General features: G+C 32.7%; 1 protein-coding gene across 5 annotated transcripts; it reads right to left on the bottom strand.

The window, feature by feature from the left end:
• Nucleotides 1–16,354, bottom strand: ALA2 (aminophospholipid ATPase 2). Of its 5 annotated transcripts, XR_016331365.1 has the most exons (26): nucleotides 16,281–16,354; nucleotides 15,656–15,871; nucleotides 14,996–15,209; nucleotides 14,634–14,750; nucleotides 14,064–14,156; nucleotides 13,788–13,962; nucleotides 12,670–12,836; nucleotides 11,702–11,806; nucleotides 10,852–10,949; nucleotides 10,288–10,430; nucleotides 9,202–9,298; nucleotides 8,944–9,053; nucleotides 8,697–8,861; nucleotides 7,598–7,752; nucleotides 7,394–7,474; nucleotides 7,140–7,260; nucleotides 6,336–6,442; nucleotides 5,378–5,509; nucleotides 3,978–4,131; nucleotides 3,285–3,402; nucleotides 3,005–3,178; nucleotides 2,186–2,237; nucleotides 1,470–1,597; nucleotides 1,019–1,337; nucleotides 701–851; nucleotides 1–496 (listed from the first exon to the last, which is right to left on the bottom strand). XR_016331365.1 is itself a non-coding variant. In XM_022908352.2 (25 exons), exons 2-25 carry the CDS (start codon nucleotides 15,778–15,780, stop codon nucleotides 161–163), a joined length of 3,318 nt encoding a protein of 1,105 aa, XP_022764087.1. In that variant the 5' UTR covers nucleotides 15,781–15,871; nucleotides 16,281–16,354; the 3' UTR covers nucleotides 1–160. The 5 variants fall into 5 exon arrangements, 3 of the variants coding, with proteins under 3 accessions (XP_022764087.1, XP_022764092.1, XP_089606622.1); XM_022908352.2 differs by lacking the exon at nucleotides 1,019–1,337; XR_002692433.2 differs by lacking the exons at nucleotides 1,019–1,337; nucleotides 1,470–1,597.
• Between the last annotated feature and the right edge of the window lie 1,906 nt (nucleotides 16,355–18,260).

The raw sequence follows: 18,260 nt of genomic DNA, 5'->3' as shown, positions 1-18,260 counted from the left end.
GAGAACATCAATAGTTGCAATTTCATTCAAAAGAATGCCATAAAAATTCCATATGTCAAAATGTAAATCAAGTATTTGGATTGCGGATGTGGATATACCCCCCAACCCTCCAAAAACAAAAAATTCTGCAGCATATGTTAGCTACAGACGTCTGCATACCTCAATTGTCCTTGCAGTTTCTTGAATAGCTTGAAGACAATCTAGATTGCGACTGAAAAAAATCAAATGGAGCTCCTGACCCGAAAGACCTTCTAGTAGAATTTGGTGAATCCGATAGAAGAGGCTCATAAACTGGATTTCTGTTCTTTGGTTGAGTAATTGACAAGGGAGAAACTTCTTTCTCCATCAATCTTGGTTGTGGCTCGATATTGCCTAAACTTAGAATCGGCCCACCCATTCGTTCAGCCTGCTGAAGTGCATTGATTTTACTCGGTCTGTACGTGTACCGAAAGTATTTCAAAGCTAGAACTGGACCCATCCCTGCTGCAACTATGAGCTGTTTAAAATTAAAAAGAAAAACAACAAATTAGCATGAATTTAAAAGCCATGCCATTTGTCAGTCACGCTCATGCACTGGCCACTTGATGAGTGGAGGAATTGAACTCCAATGATCAACTAATCAGACAGGAGATAAAAAGGAAACAGCTTCCCCCCCTATAACATTAAAAGGAAAGCAAATAAAAGGCAAAGCAAAACTTACAAACATAGTTATCCAATAAGACGGTTGCCTACATAACCGGAACATAATAGTGTACATCCCAGATGAAGGAATCGCACTGAAAACCCAATTAATGACATAGAAAGCAACTAAATTCCCCCATATGGCAAGATGTTGCAATATTGTGAAGGAACTGCAAGCACCAAATAAAACTCATCAAGTCAGGATATTTAAATCTATTAAAAGTTGTAGTGAAAGGTTTGAAGTAACCATTTCAAAATTTTAGGGCCAAGACCCATGTTCATGGCCTGTCGTTGGTGTGTGCCATGGCAATATAAATGAACAACAAAATAAATCTACCCTTAACAGCACTTGTGGAACAACAATATTTTGCATTGATCCTCAAGCAAGGACAAACTATTGTCACGGGTTGAGACTTAAGCTCCGAACCCGCGCGGCTCCGGGACCCAAGCATTCACCCTTCCGGCATCCCAGATCAGCCTTCCATCACGATTCACACCCTTGTGAGGTATTGTCCGCTCTGGCCCCCCCTGGCCTCACGGTTTTATCATACAAAAGACGCCTCACAAGGCGGAGGTGGTGTGAACCCTTTTATACCCCAGGGACCCTCCTATTATATTCGATGTGGGATTCATGACTCTTCTTTAGGTCCGTGACACTATCACATACCATTTTTATAATTCTCTGTAAGCTGGCCTACAAGATCTCGAGGGAAGAAAAAAAGAAAAAAAAAAAAACAGAAATGTGAACATATTTAATGCATTCTGCAGTTTTTGATATGGAAGCATACTTTGTCTCCAATGCCACAACAAAAGCCTGCAACCATATACATCCTGAGAGGGCCACCATAGAAAGTTCTTCCATTTCACTTTTCTCAAAAGCATAAGCATGTATGGTGATCACAAAGACAACAATTGCCTGTAAATCACCGCAAAAACAATTGATGGGGCAATGAAGCAAAATGTTACAAATATATAAATATTCAAATGCACTCCAACATATACAGATCAAATAACAAGCAGAAAATTTTAAACCATGTTGATGAACTATTACTTGAAACCTAGTTACCAGCATATAGATGAAGAAAATCCCAGATATGGTAGGGGAGTCATCAAGCAATCTCAAGTACTTATCCACATAGAACCTCCTTTAAGTAAATAATATCCCCACATCTCTTTCGATCCGTTGCAAGGCACTTCAATTTGGAAAGCCTTTAAGCATTATAAAGAAATGCTTCCCACCATTTATTGGATTTCCAAACTGGACAAGACAAAGTCTCCTATATGTTCCTAACCACTCTAAGCTGCTATTTCAAATTTTAGACTAGCTAATCAAGTTTCTCAGACTTTTGTCAAGGAGTCAGGAAAAAGCATTTTTTGATGATGAAGTTTCAATCACCAGTGTAAGATTTGACTAATGTCATGGATCATTACATGCTTTCAGATTTGTTTCAATTACTTCACGAGTGATACCAATAAAGATGCTTTGATAAAGAACAGCACTCACATGGAACAGAGATCGACCAAACCATCCAGCAAATGTACTTGGATTCAGAAGCCTGTGGCAGAAACAATCCTGTATCAGTTAGATGACCATTAACGAGCGGTCTACATGGTCGTATTACAATGGTCCATTTGGATAGATGATGAGATTGATTCCGATGAGATTGAAAACAATGATGAAGGTAAGATTAGTTACTGTAACAGTGAAATTAAAATCAATGATAAGATGTGTTTGGAGGCAAAAGCAACAGTGGCAATTAGATAAATTGTAATAAGAATAGAAAATTACTATTAAAGACATTATTAGAATAAAAATTTTAAAAGATTTAACAATTTTAAAATTAATAAATAATTATTAAATTATTTAAACAATAGTTTTGTGAATAAATTATTAAAAATTAATAATAAAAAATTAAAAAAAAATTTATTTATTTATTAGTTTACTATATAATAATAAAATTTATTTATTAATTTATTATATAATAAAAAATAAAATGATTTGAAAAAAGAAAAAAGAGTTAAAGCATTTTTGCGTTAACATTAAAGTTCTAGGGTAAAAATGAAAAAAAAAAAAAAGCTGTGGTGCAATTGGCCACTGGACCTAAAAAGGTTCATTTTAGGTCCGGTGGCCAACCGCCACTGGCCTCACTGCATCGGAGACCCGTTTGGGTCTCCAACGACGGGTGGACACAAAATTTGGTTGCAATCATGGAGGTGTGATTGAATCCAAACAAGGCCTTAGATACAGCCAATTTTCCAGTTCCATATCCTGACACTGTTATGTAGGAAATACAAAAAAATAAAAGGTGAAAAAACAGTAAACCTTCCCGCTTGGCAGTAAACTAAAATTTGTGGATGCTGCATAACAGTTCCTTCACTAAGATCTTTGTCAAGTACACTGACTAGAACAGGAACACTGGTGTAGAAAACATTATAGGCCATCAAGCTAACAGAATTGAAAAGACTAGTTCCAGAGACTCCTGAAATAAAAGAGAAACTGATGTGTTCTTGTGTCAGCAGAAAAGAATTGACAAGCAAGTTTAAGTGGGAATTAAGTACAATGAAAAGCAACAAAGAGAGGAATATTAAATTTAGGAACTCACAAAATTTGGATGAAACATATAACTAGTGACTTATAGAAGGAATACTGGGACAGAAATGCTGTGCGATTGTATGAATAACGGCCATGAACAAGTATCAATCTTTTAAGAAACCTGAACTCTGAGACCCAAGAGAGGTATTTAGAAAAAGAAAACCAATGAAAGGTAATATGAAAAGATAATCACTTCACATTGAAGAAAAAGAAAAGAAAATAACATCTAAAACGTTAGCTTGGGCATTTGCCTAAACTGAATAGTGTTTAATATATGAACTTATCCGTGCCCAAGCATTTAAGGCAGCCATGATTAATAGCATGCTTGGCATAGTTTCAAACTCTCTTATCAATGTCCATCCTAACACGTTTTATCCACACTATCACACTTCAAAACCGTGAAATAATATATTATCAACAAGAAAGAGTTGTATAATATCCATCTCATCCTCATTAATGTTATATTTCCCTAGGAATCATAACAATAACTTTTCGTATAGAATCTCTCATAATGAAAACTTGTTGCCTGAATAGCATATAGGTTATCCAACACAATAAAGGAGTACGATATTTTCAAGTTTAGTCTAGATCCATTACAATTGTCATCCATTACAACTGTCACCATATTCGTAACCCCCAAAAAGAAAATAAACAGAAGACAACCAGTCCTAAAGGTTTTCAAAATATTTAAAATGTTACTTACTTCCAATACTATAATCAGCCGCCCTTGCTGCCTGCAGCCCTTCTCTTCCACTAATGCCGACACCAATATCAGCTTGTTGTATCATTCTCACATCATTTCCACCATCCCCAATAGCCAATGTTCTATAATCACACGATTTTAAGAGTTCGACAAGCTGCCAAAAGTATCATTTCATTTATATTCAACACTCATCCTTGCCATAAAAACAAAGAAAGACAATAAATAATTAATATAATCTTTATGATTACTGTTAATGAAACACAGCTAGAATATCCACCAATTAAAATAGTAAGGACAAGCTCATGAAATTAAGAACAATGCGGAACAAAACCTAATATTGTAAACAATGTCAATGAGATTATTACAATAAGAGAATTAGAAAACTACCACACACAATATATGTACTTCTAACAAAAGAAGGGTCACAACATATCAGCAATACATAAACATTAGAAGATGGTCTAGCTAAAATATATTAGGCCAATGATAATCTACACTTCATAGTGAGAGGTGATAGCAACTAATAGAGAAAAACTACCAAAATGATGTATTGAAACTCTCAAGTTGTTTCGTCTTTTTTTTTCTTCAAAATTTACATTTATGTTAGTACTTTGAACTCCCAGTATGTATCAGGCCAAGGCATGCCAGTCTTCACTCAATATTGCTTCTTAGAAGCAATAATATCAAAAGGTATTATATCCCCTTGGTGCTTCATGGTAGTACCATTTAATTCTCTAGTCCGCAAACAGAAAGATCTAACTGTTTGTGCAGAAAGGTACCTCCATACGCAAAATGTTGGCAAAAGACACATCAAGCTATAATAACAATATAATGACATGCATGATACTTATTCTGCCCTTACTAATGCTCTTGGTTGTTCTTATAAGCAGATACATGCAGCAAAATACAAGCAGTCTGTCATATATCCCTTTTCTTCTTCACTACTTAGCTTGCGCTTGCATATCAGTTATGAGCCAAGAGTGTTACTTGATGAGACAAAACTGCAGATAACAATCATATTGCAGACTATTATGGGTTAGTGCGCTACATCCTCTTCAAATTTTAACCACGTAACTTATTTTGGTTAGAGAATTTTAGCAATTTGATTTTACATTTTTCCACTATGAAAGTTCCCTTCACAAAGTGGCAAGACTTATTTGCTATGGATCAGCTATCATTTTATAATGTTTTCAAGACATATTATCAGTTACTTCGGAATATCCTAGCACAGCTGAGGAAAAAAAATTAAAAAAGTCAGTCTCCTTGAGCATGATGAATGTGACTGAGGGAGAACATAATCATAAAATCTTCTAAGAAAGTTCTGTAGTTGTAACTTAAGTTGAATATAACAATCCAAAATATATTTAAAATTTTAAAATTAATAATAAAAAAATCAAAACCTGTGCTTTTTGCGATGGTGTAACACGACAACATATAGCAGTCCTTGACAAAATAGCTAATTCTGTAAAAGCTTTCCGGTAATGCTTAAGTGCAATTTCAAGAGCCCATCCATCGACAACAAATGCCACATCCTGCAAGGAATTGGAAAAGTAAAAAATGGGGAACAAGGCAATTGTAAATAAAGCCTTTTGAGTTAAACATTAGACAGATAAAATCTTACCAAAATAGTTCTTCCTGTGAGTATAATAAAATAAATTAAACCCCAAAGACAAGCAATAGAAAGGAACACAGGTTCTTTACAGGATTGTTTAGGGTACCATTTCTTGGTATTAATGTAAGATAGCATGAATTTCAATTAAATACTCAACCAAGAGTGGGAAAATAAAATAGAAATCATCATCATCAGACTAGAGTCACTAGACATAAATCAACTATCCTTTGGTTCTTTATATTTTTTTCATAGAAAGTACACATTGATTCTTGAGTTAGGCATACGTTACATAAGTGACGCTTGTTGTGAGACACGTGTTGTCCTATTCTAGTGACCATAACTTTTGGTAGTAACTTCAACAATTTAGAGTGTATACCTGAGGCACTGAGCTTCATCCTTTAATGGTCTGATTAAATTAACGAGGACCTTAGGTTGTCTAAAGACTGGTATTTTTTGGTTCTTAGCAACACACTATCAGAAACCTAGCCCTTATCTGTGCTTCTCAGATGGCTCTCTCAAATTTTTTTTTTTTCTGAAATCACAATTCAGTTTAGAACCAGATAACTTCCCCTTGATCAAGTGATTGAAATTCCAATATCAAGTCAATAATTTATTTTTAAAAAATTTAAATACTAAATTTAACTGAAAGTTTTTTTGTTGCAAACACACAAGACATAGCAGCCAGAAGGAAAAAGAACAAAAGAACCCACCACTTAAATTTTCAGAGATGGAACATTAAGATTTACCTTTGGTTCCGAAGATGTTATCCTCATTGTAAGCAAAACTCTCTCTAAGCTTCTACAAACTTCACCTTCAGTTTTGCCATCAATTAGAAGAAGCTGACCTTTTGGCTCTGATAGTAAGTTTGGAAGGAAGCACAAGGAGGAAACATCATCAACGTGAAATGAATACTGATGACAATCTTCAAACTTTTACATATTCTATTCATTCATTAAAGCAATAGAATTTATTGTGGCACCAATAGGATTGAAACTTACAGCAAAAGACCAATTCTACCACAAAATCACCTAAAAATGTAAAATGACCCCTTTTAAGTAACCCAAACCTCAAAAATTGCCCCCACCAATCCCATTAGATTAACCATTAATCAGGCATGAAACACCAAAATAATAATCAAGTATAACAAGCTTTTTAAAGCATCTCAATAACATAAAAGGAAAAGCCACACAATATCTCAAACTGAAACAAGTTCAGGTATTAAAATTTTGAAGATAAGGCTGAATTCTGATTGTTTATGCTGATATATATTTGTCCCAAACACAAAATTTTATTTTTTATCTTTACCAGAACACATAAGAACACACAGAGGATTTGTAGGTATCTGAAGGGATGCAAGGATGAACGCTGGAGTAGTAGTTGTTCAATCCAACCAACAAATCATTAAAGTAGCATAGTTTCAAACATTTAGGAACCAAGAAAAGTCCTCATTGACCAAGATATTTGAAACAATAATAAAAAAAAGCAGGAGGAAGTCTGAAATATGCAATTAACACAAGGAATTGAGATTTATGAAAATTATATTAATCTACCTGGGGAAATAAAATTGCAAGAAAGAGCAATCTGTATGGCAGTATTCTGCTTGTCGCCGGTCAGCATCCAAAAATTTATTCCTGCTTTCCTGAGTGTCTCGATTGTTTCTGGTACACCATCCTAAAATAATTAAAAATAAAAGGACAGAAAAATGTTAATGTCCAAAATATCCCATGGAAATAACATATATTTGACTTAAAAATATATGGAAAATTTTACACAAAAAAGTTGGATTTAAATAGCTCTACTTCACCTGTAGACGATCCTCTATTGCAGTAACTCCTAGAACCTCAAAATCATGTTCTAATCTTTGGCAGACCTCTGCAATCCTCCACTGCGGAATATTTAACTAGAGGAACTCAGTCACTTGTCACCAAACTTGACCATAAGTGTGGAACAAATAAAAATAAAAAAATAAATAGAACACACAAAAAGATCATTGGATGGTACCCTTTACCTCCCTATCAACCAATGTACTACTGGCCTCTTTGAACATCAAAGACCACTCTTGATACTCATCTTCTTTCAATTCACGCCAAGCTAAGCATAATGTACGAAGCCCCAATTGAGCATATTGTTCTACAGCTTCAACAAGCGCTCTTGTTTGTTGTCCTGAAAAAGAAATGATTTTACCACATAGAAAGCCAACTGATGCAGTAACTGATATCTGTCACCTTTTCAAAAATGAGTATATTTTCTAACATGCAATAACAAGATATTTTATTAGTAATAATTCACAAATTGACATTAAAAAGCCCCACAAACATCTTCCCACCATTAAACATATAAAATATATTAATAAACCAGTAAGATGAGGGGTAAAGCAAGTTTATGCTTATTGATGCATGATCCTGAAATTAAATACAAAAAGAAAAATCAACCAGGAAATCAGTCAAGTCCCCAGAAATGTACAAGGCAGTGGCTCAACAGCATTGAGACCTATACTGAAGATACCCTGTGATAAAGAAAGCAACAACAGAAGCCACCATAGGAAACCTTTTGAATTCTTGCTGCTACAAATTTAGTAAGTCCTTTTATCTGATTACAATGAGGTCCAGACAAGGATTTAAAGAACTACATAAAATAATAAAGAGAGGGTGGCAGACTCTGAAGATAGATTAACGTTGATACTTTCCCAAAATTATTCTATAAAATATAAGTTCATGACAATGAAATGAAAAGGATGAGACTTGACACAAATATATCAGTCAACATGGACTTATTAGAAGATCCATGACTCCAACACCCCATCCTCAAACTGATGCACATGGCAGTTGTGCCAAGCAGGATTGCAGCAATTATTTATGCTTGTGAATCAAAGAAATTCATCACAGAAGAAAAGAATGTACATGCACATTGAGGCAATAATCATCAAATAAATAAATCATGCAGATAGAGCGCCAATAAAGATCTTATCAAAAGAAAATCATGCAGTTACACTACCAATGACCATCAAATAAATAAATTAAATTAGAAAGAATAACCTAATTGAGGCATTATAAAATGCTCTCTGAAAGTCCTTAAGATAAGTAAAAAGATTGAATAAAAAGTATTACCAGCATAAGCATAAGGAAGAATTGCCTCATCTGCGCCCTTTGACAGAAGGACAATTTTTCCATTCTGGCAATCTTTAACAACCACCGACATTCTTTTCCTATCAGAAGTGAACTCCAAAGTCTCCAATACTTCATACTGAATTACTGAACCGTTGAACCTGATCTCTGTACAATATTTAAATAGAGGAAACCATACATAACCATCCCAGAAATCAAGTTCTTTACAGCAAAAAGAAAAGGATTTTACCTAGAATATTTGCATTTTTATTGACATAAACCATGTGCAATCGAGCAGCAGCATTAACAAGAGCATCTTCATCCTGAGATTGTGCCTTGTACAAGATGGCTCCGGTTTTGCTACAGATGATAAAAGCAGATTGGGATGATATGCTTTAGTGAATTTATTGCTATAGTATTTTGAAATTAAGTGTAACCTAAGATACTGGTAGGTAGGTCTATCTCAAAATTGCAGCTAAAGTTCTAACAAGATAGAAAGTGGAATCACCTCTTTATAGGTATAACAGTATTACATATAGCCATAACTGTGAGAAACCGAACAACATCAGGAGAGCTACCAGCAACAGCATTAAGCAGCTTCACATCTAAGTGCCAGCAGCAAAATTAATCACAATCAAAGTTTAAAATGTTTACTTGAAAATTATCCTCAATATATGAAAAGTGAAAACAAAAAGTAACACGACAACTGATTTAAAGATCCTCCAAATGAATTTCAAACTATTTCAAGCATAGTAACAAGCATAAAATGTTAAGAATATCAAGCTCAGCTATCTAAATGCATAAATTTTGCTTCAAGTCAATTATGTTACTTCCAAGTATAAATACCAAAATCATAAAGAATAACAAATTAAAGCCCAAAATTTGAAAGATAAATCAGACTTTACATTAGGAAGATGGATAAAATTATTTTCAGTAGTACATTTCTAACTGATGTAATTAATAAATTGTCAAATACTGCTTAAAGCGGTCAAATATTTTCCTTCCATAACTTATGGGCCTGGGGCAAAATAGATGTGCAGAATTGCTGAAAGCCTGAAACACTACATTGCACCAGCAGCTAGCAGCGACGTGCTGCACAATGAAGTATCAGAAAATGTAGAAAATAATCATGATTCATGAAAGAGTTTACTTACTAGAACTGACATGCAAGCTTCAATATTACTTAGTCATATTCTAAAACAGTACAGGAAAATCTATTTATTAACTCTAGTAAGATTAAAATTCATTCCCATTTTTGGACCCCCCTCAATAATAAAACATCATCTTTTATCTGAGCCAGAGATAAAAAAGAAAAATTGCCCGTGATTATTTCAATGAAGCAACAGGAAAACATATTTGCAGAAGACAATCCTTTTCATCATTTTCTGCAGGGTTTTCAGAGGGAGGATACATTGATTAACTTCGTTTGACAAGCAACTCTGGGTAGAAATTTATAAAGCTGCCTCATGTAGAAAGGTATGCAGGTGACATAAAGATGAAACATTCATTTAACAGAAATGAAAAACTAGAAATGGAATAAGCAACGAGAAAAGATGAGGCAACAAGCAAGAATGTAAAAAGTAGATAAATAAACCTTTCAATGCATCACCACTCTCATTTCCATAGAAAATACCACTAATGCAACATCTTCTAAAGATCATTCTATTTTCAGTAAGGGTTCCGGTTTTGTCAGTCAGTATATACTCAACTTGTCCAAGGTCCTCACTTATTGCTGTGCTGCAACATAAAAACAAACCGATCTTAATAAATAAATAAATGTATATATGCAAGCTAAATTAAGTTTCATACACTAGAATCTGTGGCACAAACTAACAATGTAGCTACATAATTGTATAAATTTCTTTTCAAAAAAGGTTTTCTATCTAATAATCTGTTAGTTGCAAAAATAACTTAAAAATATAATAAGAAGAAAATAAGAGATAAGAGTCATAAAAAGTAACATCAAAAAGAGAATTAAGAGAGAGAGAAAAAAAAAAAGGAAGAAATAAAGGTTTGGTAAACAAATTGTAAAGGCTCCAACGCAACTTAAACATTTGAATAGATAATGTTTAGTTTGAGTGACACCAACTCAGCTACCCGCTTCATATACTAGGATAGACACTCCAACTCAGAGATTTTCTTGAAAAAATAGTCTTACTTTGTTGCATGTGATGGAATACCAGTATCTTGGTCTATCATCTCAGAGTCCCAATCAATAAACTTCGCATATAAACTCTTCACAAGATCCAGAGACACCTACAAAAGAAAATACTCTATGGCTAACAAGACAAAATATCTGAAAAAGAACTCCTCAAATATAGAAAGAAAATAATTGAAACAGATAAGTCAAGATTAGGAGTAACAATGCATAAGGATGTTTAAAATGAACATTGATATTCCCAACTATTCCAAAACTTAAGCTTAAAGTAAAGAAACTGACCATCTACCAATCACCCAGCCTAATAGTAAATTAGTAATAGAAAATAAACAATTAATCCAAGTGCTATTAACTTGGACCATCATTACAATGGCATGTGTCTATAATAAGTTTAAACTAGAACTGGTGTCTGACACCCACTTGGGTTTCTATTAACAATCACATGATTGAACAAAAACATTTCTACCCTTGTCCTACTAGGTTTTGTATTTATGTGCAATATGCATGAAACTAAAACATTTCTACCTTACTACTGTTTTAAATCAACCAGCTACATACATTGTACAAATTTAAGTCTGCAAGTTAGTTAAGTGATGCACTCTAATCATGTTATAAGTATGTCATGAGCTATTAATATTTTAATCCCAAAGCTCACATCACTGTTGCACCATTGCTTTGATCTAGCTTTAACAATCTCTACCTTCCATGCAAGAGGACGACAGTTCTTGTGAAGAACCTTCTATGGATATTAGCAGCAAGGCAGTTGCTCTTTTTAGTACAATCCAGGTTCACACCACCAAAACAATAAGGGCAACAATCCAAAATCATTAGCATTTTTAGATTAGATTACCTTAATAGATATGGGTATCATGATGGAACACAGAAGCTCAAAACGAAGAGGAATGACCAATAGCTCATACCATGGACCTTCAATTGGATATAGCACGTACCATTGCTGCAACAAGAAATACAAGCAAGTGGGCATTGTTACGAAGTTAACACACTGTAACACAATTTTTTTTTTGGGGGTGGGGTGGGGAGGGGCGAACCACAGGCACGAATGGAGTAAAGGATACTGAGCAGCAAGAGAATTTGAAATGAATAAAGCTAGAAGAGTTACAGAGGTGTCCAACGGCTGGACCACCTGCCCTGGAACATACGTCCAGCCTGACTGGGTCAGGCTTGGGCCTAGGTATTTTGGCCCAGGCCAGCCAGCTTAACAGGGATTTTTTTATTAATAAATTATTTTATTTAATTTTAAATCTAATTATATTTTAAAATATTGAAATATTAATATAAAAATGGTCCTTTAATATTTTAATAATAAAATATTATGTAAAAGGGCAGGTTGCTTTAAAAATGTGGACACACCTCTAACTTATAAACTCCAAAATTAAAGGCCTAGATAAAATCACACTGCAGAGGAAAAAGAGTACAACCCTGCCTAGAGCATAGCATATACCAAAATATTTTTATTGTGAAACCCACAATTTTATGCCATGATCCAGCCTTTAGGTCATTCCCTTAAAAAGAGCCAAGGCCAACTTCAAGGATAGCAGTAAAAAGACTAAGCCAAATAGTAACTTTCGTACAAAAAAAAAAAAAAAAATCCCTACAACTAAAAAGAGAAGGCTAATATAAATTCCTGTTCCGTTGGAAAGTATAAAGTTCATGCAAATTCATATTGAGTTTAGGGGAAAAAAAGAAACAAAATGTGATTGTCTACCGAACCTAAAAGGTTAAATATATGATTAATGATGGTAATAACTGGACAAGAAGACAAGAAACTCAAGCTAGCAAGTTGCAATTTCCAACAACCTTTCTTGCTTCTGTATCCTTCCACACATTCCCGGCTATACCAAGAACCATAACAACCACTATCTGGAAAACAAATATTGCCCCAGTTAACTTGTCAATCATGGCATCCATGGCCGTTAGCTTTGGCTCCGGTATGCCCCTACTCATACCCAATTTAGTTTCATTTCCTGAAAAATGGAAAAAATAATTCAAAAATGGAAGAACAGATGTTAACACCATCAGAATGACAAATGAAGCAATCGAATGAACTAAGGATCACAAAAATAATTTTTCAAAAATCAGAGAGTAGAAAACTGAGGAAGCCGGTTGAGGAAACAGAACAATGCAGAAACATACACAAAATAATAAAACAAACATGTTGCAGATAGTATTTAGAAGTAAATAAAATAAAAAGAAAAGCTATCACTTTATCAGTGCATTTGTCAAAATCTCATCAACTAGCACATCCATGTGGTGTTAAAGTCATGTTAAAAGAAGAAAGTTAGTACTAGGCTGCAGATAATTATATCTGAGGCAAAATGTGCATGTTTACCAAAGATACTAACCAATATAGGGAGAAAAACAAAATACAATTGTACTACATCCCAGGATGTTTGTATGAAACACTGTCAAAATAATGATTTCTTGAAGCAAAAATCTCCTCATAAAATGATTGAATACTAGATGAAGCTTATTTACCAGTGCCCCTCAGAGGCCACCAGAAAATTACTCAAACATAATGATATGCTTCAGAACTCAATCTCTTTGTGGGAACAGCTGCCAAAGCACATTAAAAAATGACCATAACCTGTATTTTACATGTTCATAAATACCAAGCAGTTCCACACAACTAAAATGACATGAGTCTCAATATGATGTATAACTTATCCTCAATGATACCATTGACATGAATCACCCATCAAACGAACACATTTTGCTTACTAATTCTTTTGTGTAACCATGTTTACATTATATCTATGACCTAGTCTTCTGTATCTCAGCTCTTTCTCATAATCTTTTAGCTTCTCCCTACACCATCACTTAGACATTGAGGGAAAAAGAATGAATAATACAGAAGAATGATAAATTAATGATATGATTTATCTGTGACCTTGAAATTTCATGTTATAGGAACTTGCCTGTGTAGACAGCTACTCCACAAGCCCATTCTGTGTTCCTCAGGTAGCATGACTGAAGAAGTGTATTTTTTATGGTTAAAGGACACAAATCATTATCAATAAATGGAGGAAACAAACGCAAATTAGCATCAAATCTTCTAATATCCTTATCCGGATTTGGACACTCAATAACACCCTGAAAAAGAAGATAGAACATGTAAAGATCAAAATTAAAAATGTGTATGTGTGTCTAATACACACAAAAATTTTGGATTTATGACTTAAAAGAAATCTCACTTTGATTTTATGCAGCAATTCAAAATCCATTCCCATGCAAGCAGAGGGTATTACCCTTGTCTTTAGATCAGTTTCGCCATCAAGGGCAGCAGTCTGCAAGATGATTTTTACTGTCAGTCGGTATAAAAGAATTAAAAGTAATATTCATATACACAAAGTGAGCATTCTTAACAGTCTTATATGCTAAGGATCTTCTCTTTTTTGACATTAAGAGCTAGGCTTCGTGTTAGTTCCAATTACATTTCTAGTAAAAGTTTAATCTGTACATTTCAATACAACAATCTTCCCGAATTAATTCAACATGCTCAGGCTTTAAAAAGAAAATGAGAAGAAATCATATCCTGATTTAAATTTTCTTATATCTGAATGGCTATCAAAGTCAGAATACCAAAGGTACTCAAATCTATTCATTCAATCAAACAGAACCTTTCCAACAGAAGCTCTCTTTCTCAAGTTCACATAATTCTGTTGTTATCCAAATTTTAGGTGTCCTTCCCTGTCCACGCCGATAGTTCAACCATGAATTAATATTTACAGAATTTTACAATTTTTAAAAAGTCAGATATTCACCTCAACATAGCAAAGGCCTTGTGTATCAGAGGTACCAATCAAAACGAGATCACATGGAACTTCATCATTCTCACGAAGCCACACTATATTACCAACATGAATATCCTGTGCTTGGATCTGCAAATGATTGTCACAACCACAAATGAAACAAAAAGAGAAAGCAAGCAGTTAGTTTTACAAAGTTTAAAAGGAAAAATGAAGTAAGTAATCCTAAAGCAAGAGGTCATTCAACTTTAAAGTAAAACAAAAACACCAACTAATAGCAATCATGTTGACTAATCGCCAAAAATTCAAATTAGTACATAAGTTTTTCTCAAATTTCAAATAACCAAATGAAAAAGAATATTAGAAATTTCCCTTACATGTTTCCTGATACCCTGCCTAACAACCCAGATGTGTTTCTCATTTGCTTTCTTGTCAGACAAATATCTATTGTAATCATCCCATGCTTCTTTCGATGCAGAGACAGCAAATATAAAAATTAGTGGACCCCATGTACTGGCAGGATTTACTGGAGTAATTAGCGACCATAACTGAAGGCAAGCAATCAATAAGAAATATTGGTTCATGAACCGGCTGAAATGAGAAGAAATAGAAATGTTAGAAAGAGTGGCTAAGCCTGAGAAATGCATAATAGATAAAACTTTCAAGCAGGAAAAAAGAATGATGTCCAGCCAAAATACATTATCATGCGCCATTGATTAATGAATCGACAAATGCATTAGAAGACATGAAAGAGTATCTAAATAGGACCTTTCAGTCATGTTATGCAGCATTTTTAAAAGAATCAATGACTAGTTTGGCAGAAGGTATGAATTGATCACTGTATAAGCAAAATAATACATATGCACAAAAAAGATGAGCATAGCAAACAGTTGATCCTGATAAGTCAACAAAGACAACCTTTGTTTATTTAGCTTATGGAACCAAGGAAAGCACAATGTTAATCAAATTCGGATTACTAAAGAAATCTGATGGCAGAAAAAAAATTATAATAGAAAAGAAAATTTTGTACGATATACCTGAACTGCTCCCATAAATTTTTAGGGAGAAAGTTCAATACAGTATATTTTCTGTTTGAAATTCGGTTGTCACAGTAAAGTTCTTGTGATGATTCATCATCATTAATGTAAACAAATCGCTTCATTGTTGCCTCAAGAGCAATCAATGGCAGCTCTCAGGTTTCCCCACAAGTTCATTACAGAACTCAATAACAGTAAGGAGCGCTGTCACTTAACCTGAAAAAGAAAAGTAGATAAAATTATGATAGTAGAAGCAATTTCACGATAATTTTTCCCTTTTTTTCTAATTCTACAGGAAACGCAACAACGAAATAAACAAAATGATAGAACCAGTTCAATAAATTGCACATCACATCGGTAGAATCTTCATTCATTTAGCTTAAACCAAGATTTTTCAAGTTATAATTTTATCTTTTAAAAATAAGACAAGATCAAAAAATATAAAATTCTGCAGTAAGGCGTTAATTGGTTCGATGAATGAACCGTCAGATTGATTGAAATCTTGATTAAATTGTTAATATAAAATTTCAAAGAAATTCAACCAGCCTTTTGCGAACAGTTATTTGACATCCAAGATTTTGAATCATTATTTTGAAATTTTAACGGAAATTACGAGAGATCATACCTTTTTTTTTAATTTCTTGTTGATATTTGTGTCTTCTCCCTTCTTCTCCTTCTTCGTAATCCCCGGGCTCGGTCTTTGCTCTCTATTTTGCTAATTTGCTTGAAAGAAAAAAGGGTAAGTATTACGTGTATGCGGTTCCACTGTCTCAACTTTGTGCATCCATGTTCTCCGTCATATAATTATAAATCCCCTTTTTGGCCATCTTATATGTGTCAACGTTTTAATGGCACCAATTTTTTATTTCATAGAGACGATTCTGTGTTAGTTATCACGGAATTTACTTATTATCTTTATTAAAATTCCGAATTTAGAAAAAAAAAGTTAAAATTTTATAACCTTTATTAATTAAATAATAATAATAACAACAATAATAATTAACGTGTAAATGATTAAAGCAACAATATTTTCCTTTCTTAATTGGTTTTTTTTTTTTAATCTACCATTGAATTTTATCTTTATATTTATATGATTAAAAAATATTATGCATATAAATTTTTTTGAATTTATAATTTTTAGACATTAACTCTAATATTATGTTAATTAATTCAAAATTAGTTGACTTCTTGACTGGCTTTTTAAGAAAACCATACTTATATAAAACAATTTTTATCAACCTCATTTGAACAAAGTTAGATAAATAATTGGCAATCCATTAAAAAAAAAAAAAGAATTCATCTTGATAAAAATGGTAGCAAATTAACGTCAGACAAAAATAGCGAGAAGATTCTATACATATACATAAAATTGTATAACATATTGGATAGACGGTCAGTTAATTAATATTCAAGGAATAATGGAATATCCCTTTTACTATTCTCATATCCTTTCAAATTAATATGAAGAACATAGCTATTTGTTTTTTTTTTTTTGTTTAATAATAGAATATTTATTAATAAATCTATATAATAAAATATCTATAGATCCAATAACATGCAGTAATTTTTCAAAAGAAGTTTCTACAAAAAAAAAAACGACAAGATCTTAGTAAATTTAGTTTACATTAAAATTTTTTAAATTGATATGGGATTCAATCCCTATATAAAAAAACTCAATTCCTAGCTCAAAAAGACGAGAAGCAACACAATTAGCAATCATCAAGCAACATAATTAGCAATTATCAGATAACACAAAGCTTAGAGTTTTGAGAGAAAAGTTCTCATGTGGAAGGAGAAGAAAAATCAATATATAATTGAAATGAGAGATCCCAAGAACAATAGGCAATTCAATAAGGCAACAAGCAATTGAGTAATCAACAACAATTAAAAAGAATCACAAAGCAAAAAAAAAAAAGTCATACACATAATATTAAAGCAAAAAGAGTTAAGCAAAAAAAATTTTTTGGTAATAGGCTTTATTTTTTATTGGTCCAAGAGTATTAGTAAGACTTTCTTTTATTTTTATTTATTATAGTGTTATATTTATTTGTTGTGGTTTGAAATAATAATTGTGATAATAATTTTTTTATGAAATTATTTTGTTTTGCTTTTTTTTTTTACTTTTTTATTTATCTCTATATTTATTCATTTTGTGTTTTTTATTTCTATTTTATTTTTTACCTATTCATTTATTGATTTAATTGATGAAAATAAAATTTTAATTAAATTTTTTAAAAAAGTGTAAATATATTATTTTATAATTAGAAACTTGTAAATATGTTTGTATCATTATTTGTAATTAATATTTTTAAATAAATAAAAAGTATGTAAATAAATTGTATTGTCATAAGATATTTAATAAATTCGATGAAAGAACCTTTTCAAGTAAACAACAAGTTTATCTTAAATACTTTTGAGGTGAAAAAAATTTTTTTGATGAAAACTTAAAGACTTTTTTTTTCAATATTTAAATATTGAAATTAATAAAAAAAACTATTTTTTATTAAGCCATGACTAGATAACAAGTGATTAATTTGATACTAATTTTGGGCATCGTGGGGTTGCTAAAACCTTCCCTACACATAACTAACTTTTAAACTTAGTA

This window comes from Durio zibethinus, chromosome 2, assembly GCF_047325235.1.
Source record: "Durio zibethinus cultivar Kanyao isolate XHJ-2024 chromosome 2, ASM4732523v1, whole genome shotgun sequence".
Classification (NCBI taxonomy): Eukaryota; Viridiplantae; Streptophyta; class Magnoliopsida; order Malvales; family Malvaceae; genus Durio; species Durio zibethinus.
The sequence above is the reverse complement of the archived record's forward strand: the minus strand, read 5'-3'. Positions and strand labels throughout refer to the sequence as shown.

Coding starts and splice junctions, on each gene's coding strand:
- ALA2 (XM_022908352.2), bottom strand. CDS start 15,780: ATGAAGCGATTTGTTTACATTAATGATGATGAATCATCACAAGAACTT. Junction 12,837..13,787: donor TGGAGTAGCTGTCTACACAG/GCAAGTTCCTAT, acceptor TCCATTTTTCAG/GAAATGAAACTAAATTGGGT. Junction 10,950..11,701: donor TGATACCCATATCTATTAAG/GTAATCTAATCT, acceptor TTTCTTTTGTAG/GTGTCTCTGGATCTTGTGAA.